This window comes from Mustela nigripes, chromosome 1 (genome assembly GCF_022355385.1).
Source record: "Mustela nigripes isolate SB6536 chromosome 1, MUSNIG.SB6536, whole genome shotgun sequence".
Classification (NCBI taxonomy): Eukaryota; Metazoa; Chordata; class Mammalia; order Carnivora; family Mustelidae; genus Mustela; species Mustela nigripes.
In genome coordinates this window covers 142,480,247-142,486,402 of record NC_081557.1, presented here as the reverse complement: position 1 = coordinate 142,486,402, position 6,156 = coordinate 142,480,247, and the positions used below count along the sequence as shown (strand labels likewise).

At 43.6% G+C, this 6,156-nt stretch overlaps 1 protein-coding gene across 10 annotated transcripts in view; it reads left to right on the top strand.

The window, feature by feature from the left end:
- The first annotated feature begins 565 nt into the window (after positions 1-565).
- RAPGEF2 (Rap guanine nucleotide exchange factor 2) overlaps positions 566-6,156 on the top strand; it is a 249,798-nt gene continuing 244,207 nt past the window's right edge. For all 10 annotated transcript variants that reach the window (XM_059374445.1, XM_059374406.1, XM_059374435.1 and 7 more), the window contains exon 1: positions 566-1,102. In XM_059374445.1, the coding sequence (XP_059230428.1) occupies positions 1,034-1,102 (69 nt within the window). In that variant the 5' untranslated portion in view covers positions 566-1,033. The remainder of the gene's footprint in view (positions 1,103-6,156) is intronic.

Here is a 6,156-nt window from a genome sequence, read left to right as displayed (position 1 = left end):
GGCCCTCGGACGCCCGCCGCCGGGAGTCCAGACCCGGACAGCCCGTGGCCCCCTCTTTCCCCTCCCCCGCCCCGCGCAGACCAGGAACAAAGTTGCCGAGAGCGATTGGGCCGGAGGGCTGCAGCCCCGGCTGGGTGCTCTGGCCGCAGCGGCGCCGGCGCCGGGGCAGCTCCGCTCCGGGCGCGCTGATGGGGGGAGGCGGCGGCGGTGGAGCCCACGGCGGCGGCCAGAGCAGCAGAGGCGGCGGCGGCGGCGGCGGGGCGGCCCGGGGGGATGCAGCAGCAGTCGGGAGGGACGGCCGAGCCCAATAGACGGAGACTAAGAGCGGCTGGGACGGCGGCGGAGGCGATCGGGCTTCGCTGCGCCCGGACCTGAGCCAGTCGTCCCGACGGCGGCTGCGGCGCCCAAGTGCCCCGAGGACTAGGGACGCGGGAGAGCCGAGTGCTTCGCGGAGACTCCCGGGCGGCGGCGCGAGCCCCTGAGAGGAGGGGGCGACCCTCCGCGCGAGAGGAGAGGGGAGGCCCCGTCTGCCTGCAAGCCTTTCCCTTCCTTACTGCCGCTCGTACCTCCCTAAAAATAACTCAGGCCCGCCGGGGCCAGGAGGAGACGCCACTGTCCCCCGAGTGGAGTCGGGGGAGGCGTGTCGAGCCAGGCCCGGAGGGAGCCGGGCGCGCCAGGAAGCCTCTCCCGGCCGAGCGGCGAGGAAGAAGAGGAGGAAGGGGAGTTCCCGGCCGCCGAGCGCCCGCAAGGACCCTCCGGACTGCGGGTCTCCGGAGCCGCGCGCCGCCAGCCCCCTTCCCGCGGCCTCGCTCTCCTGCCGGGTCTCCTGCGCGCCTGTCCCGCGCTCCGGGCCGCGGGGCCCAGCAAAGCCCCCCCTCCCACCCCCGTAGGCCCTACCGCCGCTGCCGCCGCCGCGGTTTGGCTTATTAGCCTCAGGCGGGCGGAGCGCGCAGGGCGGAGGCAGCGGCTGCGCTGGGCCGGGAGGAGGCCGACGAGGGTGCGGAGCAGCCCCGGCCGAGCCCACGGGGGGGAGATGGCGTCCTACGTGGATAACAGCTTCCGCCAAGCGGTTATGAAGAACCCCGCCGAGAGGACCCCCCAGGTGAGACCCGCCGGGACTTAGCTGGATTTGCGCCTCACCGGCTGCGCCCTTTCCTGTCCCTGTCTCCTCTTCTGACATAGTTGGCTCCGCGCACCCCACTGTTCCCGTCAGGACCCCCAACTTTCAGAGGCATCCCATCTCCGAATCTTTTCCCCTGGTCGTCCTGGGTTTATTTCCCCCTCTCCTTGATACTCTTTTTGCTGCCCACCCCATTACTGACCTTACCCCTTCGTTTGCCCTGCAGAGGAGGGAATTCTCTAATTAGCATCCCTCTTCCCAGTCGTACCCTGGAGCTTCTAGACTCTCTGGGGAGAAGGGGGACTCACCTCGCCTTGACCAGCTCCTCCTTCCATCTTGGCTGCACGGAAAGGTCCTTCTAGCGTGTGGCCCCTTCTACCTTAAGAGTTCTGTGGTGTTTGAAAAGGTATGGGAAGGAAACTTATATGGCTCTGCGAAAGACAAATCTGTGTTGACCTTCTAAAACAAAACATTGAGATGTTTTTATAGTTACCTATTTTGCTTCTTTGAAAAAGGGTTGCAGCTTTCCAGTGCTGGGGAAGAAAAGTTGATTAGTTAGGTTGGTGCTTTTGGTTTAAATTGCAGGCATAACTGCAGAGCAGGCATATTCAAATACAGCCCCGGAAAGGGCACCCTGCGGATTCTTTTGGTGTTGCACAACCTTGTCAAAATTAGATAAGTTTGTTAACCTTTATACATTCCTTTACCTTCAGGCTTATTTATCCTCTTACTTTAAGTGGACCGATTGCGGATGGTGTTGGATTTGCTCGTCTCAAGTTGGACCAGAGAGGGGGAAACTTTATAAAAATGTGGTGGTTTGATTTTTTTTTTTTTTTCTCTTAGTTGCTGACTGGTTAATGACGCATATTCCTAAGTGTTGGGATAGTGACTACAGGGGATCCTGCTGCCAACCCTCTTAAGACAAATAAGCCCTCCTGATCCATGGGACCATGAGACATTTAGGATCTAGTGCTTGAAAGAGTTGCTTTACTTGTTAGGTATTGGATGCCATCTGTTCAGACCCAAGTGCTCTCCTTCTCTGATGTTGATTATTATTATTTAATGTGGGGAGAACAGAATAAAATAGAATCTTTCGCTGGCTGCCTTTTGGACAAGGCCCAAGAATGGCACCTGGTACCGTTTCTGATTTTTCATTTTTCCTGATGGAGCCATCGCATCTGGGGGATCATAGGTTGCACATATTTACCAAAAGAATGGAAGATGTGTGATAATTTTACAAGAATATTCATTTCACTATATTTCCAGAAAGTTCCAATTCTAAAGGATTCTTTTATCAAAACCAAGCAGTATCCTGCTTTGATCTTGTCCCTGGGCTTTGCACTGCCTCCTGTGTGCCTTCCTTCTCTACTGTTTGTTTTAAAATTGACAATTCAGTCAGTCTTCGGCATCTGAAAATGCACTTTCTCAGTGGTAGTGTGATGGAAAAACAAATTTCAGTGAATTATTTCAGTTCCTTTCGGTGTTTGAAGTACCAAATAAATTCAAACAAGTTGAGAATATTAGGACCTAGCAAGGCAGGTCAGAAAATAATGTCATAGGCCTTTAGTAGAAATTAAAGGAGATGGGGCGAGGACCTGTGCCTTCCCTTGATTAATTAGAACAGCAATACTTGAGACCTACTATCAGTTGGGGGGTGGGGTGGGGTCACCAAACAAGACTGGAAAAGACAAAAACCTCCGCTGTGAAAGCGTGTGGATTGTGCCAAATAAATGGACTGTTAAACTTTCCTCTTCTCCTGCCAGTTGTGTAGAACAGAGTAAAAAATGACCTAGCACAGAACTTGGCCTGATTCAGAAGTGGGCCGGTTACTACTAACACCACAACATGAAAGCTTCATTGATAATCTGAAAGCAGCACATTTCCCCCCACCAAACTCACAGGCAAAATAAACATAGAGAAAGTTACCAAACATTTTAAACCTTGTTAAGTGTCAACCCTATTAACTTTGATATTCATTTGTTTATTACTAATGCAAACCTCATGCTTGCTTATTGTTGTTGTCAAGAGAAAATAGCTTGAAATGTGAATGTTTTCCCAACCTTACCTGGCTGGTTAAAAGCAATCTTCTAAAAGTTTGAAATGTATTAAAAAATGTTTTGGTAGAAGATGCTTTTCATATTGAGTGCTTTGTAATGTAAGCACTCCCTATATTGAGTGCTGAAAGTTTTTCTGTACCATCTTTGCTCAGTGCTAGAGAGAATTTTGTAATATACGGAAAGCAAATGTATTAAACTTGATATCAAAAGGAGAAGGATATGAATTAGAAAAGTTTTGCTGTCATGCTTCCTTCTGTTTTTCAGGATAGACTTGATAAAGGAGTCCATATGATTCTCATTACAGGCAAAAGGAATGCTTTACAAGAATAGAGGAAATATATAATTATTTTTATTAAATTCAGTTTTTTTTTTTTTTTAATCCCCACCATTCCCAGTTTCTCAAACTTTGTGAAGACATAGTTTTGTATTTAGGTCAATCATTTGCCTAGAAGTTAATAATGATGTTGCTAGTGTAACCTAAGACATTAGCTAGAAGAGAATTGGAGGGTGGGGAGAGCCCTAGTGTAAACACAGAGACTGCAAATTAGGGGGCTTTCAAGCACACCTGGAAAATGGGAACCTCTTTTATTTAACCATGTCATTAGAGAGGCAGAATGGTAAGGAGAAATTAAAAAAAAAAGTCACCTGAATTTTTAGCCAAATCATGCATACCTAAATTTAAGAGGCTGTCACTCTTTTACCTGATATCCTGAAAAGATGAAAAAAAATCTTTTATCCAATGTGTGCCCTACATTATGTGTGTCTGAAACCCTGGCTAAATTTTAGTCAATGGGGCACTGTATTCTAAATAACAAACCCCTTGAAAATAATGAACACTAAATGTTCTATTGATATTTTTCTGTGTACCTATGTTGAAAAACAGGACTCTTAAGTAATTGCTTTATTAAACTATTTGGGTTTATGCTTTAATCATTTGAATGAGAAGCTTGGTCACCAAAGCAATTTAGTAAAGTAAAAGATGTAAATAAATTGCAAACAGCTTTATCCCCCAAGGCTTTAAACAATAAAATGCTTTTTCTAAACCATTTTATTAACTTGTTGAATTCAGACCCTTTGTAGCTGCTTCTGTAGAGTGTTTAAATGCATGTTTTTAGTTTTTCAGGTGAAGCATCTATTGCTGAATTGTTTTCTTTCAAGATCTGATTTAATGTGTTTTTAGCTAGGAACAAGTTATTTTTAAAAATTGTATCTGTAACACAGCTTCATCTCATTTCCTCCTAGTTAATAATATTACTTTGTCCTTCACTATTAAAAATTTTTTTTGGTTCTTGAACCTTTCGATTTAGCTGTTAACTCACGAATTTGTTAGCTGAGGGCTCATAGCAGTGTAAGACTTTATTCTTTGCAAAGTTACCTAGTCATATTAATAGAGAGCTGAAAAAATACCTTTTGTCCAGAGAACTTTAAATTATGAGAATCTGCACAAAAGAGTATCTCTGGTAAATATTTAACTTTTAGATCTAGTGGAAGAATTGTTTATTACAGTTAGATTTTCCATTTGAGTTTCTTTTTATCATTGTTTATAAACAGCTTCCTATTCTCATTTGATCACTTACACTTTGATTATATTTTAGCAAATTTTGGGGCTCTAGTAATAAATATTTGGTTCTGAAGTAGTTTTTGTTCAAAAAATAGAACTGAATGATTTTTGTGCCATTTAGAAAATCATGTTTTGGGGTACCTGGGTGGCTCAGTTGGTTAAGTGACTGCCTTTGGCTTGGGTTATGATCCCAGGACCCTTCGATGGAGCCTGCATCTCTCTCTTCCCCTGCTTCTCCCTGCTCAGCGGGGAGCCTGCTTTTCTCTCTTCCTCTGCTGCTCTGCCTGCTTGTGCGCGCTCTCTCTCTGTCAAATAAATAGGTAGAATGTTTCAAAAAAGTCATGTTTCACTAAGTAATTCCTATTTGTTCACAAGCATTTATTTACCTTTCATAACAATGGCATTTGAATTTATAGGTTAAAATATGTGCATATTTATAACTGAAATACTACAACTGTATTAGCACGTGACTTTGAAATTATAGTAAAAATTAACATTTTTGTGATATTGGTAGAAACTTAACATAACCTTGCCTTAACATAACCTTTGAAACATTTAGTAATTACCAGTTCCATAATTAGCTTTGCATGTATTGGCTGAGGTTCAGAATCTCTCCAACTGCAGTGTTGTATGTGAACTTGTTTAATGCGGTTATTCCAAGGCCCTGGCCTTTAATAGAACAAAAGATAATAACAAAATAAAACTAAGAAAAGGAAGGGGGACTACTCGGTAGCCAACATGTTTTATTTTATTTTATTTTTTCCTTTCAAGAAAGGATGTAAAATAACAAAACAAACCTTCGCTCACTATCATTTTATTAATGGTCTTGCCCTTTAATAAGAAAGGGAGGATATACTATCATTTTAAAGCTTAGTTTTCGAGATCAAAGATCCCTTGAATCATAAGAAAACTCACTGTTTTTTGTTTTTTAATTTTACTGTGGGCCTGAAAACAACTTTATCCGAGTGGATTTTGGGGAGAATTAAATGATAAAAGTAGGTCTGCCTTTGCTGATATTTGAAATTCAAGTTATATAAAGTAACAGTGGGTTATACTTCAGATATAAATTAACTATCTGAGGTAAAGATGAAATAACCCATTAAAAACACATACTGCTGCTTCTTGACTCATTTGAAAACTTACTATTTAAAAAAATTTTTTTTAAAGTGAAGATTTGTAATTACCTGAAGTAACTTTGATCTAGGCTAAAGAGATAGGAGAATGTGGTGATAATTCTTTGATATCTAAATTTTATGGGCCATTCTCTCTCATCACTCCATTTTTGGCACCAGATAGTTTTTTTTTTTTTTTTTTTTTTTTTTATAAATAATTATTTTTTTTTTTTTTTTTATATTTTTTTTTTTTTTCCCCGGGTGAGCATTGTGATGAAACACCCTTGTACCCTTCTACGCATTCAC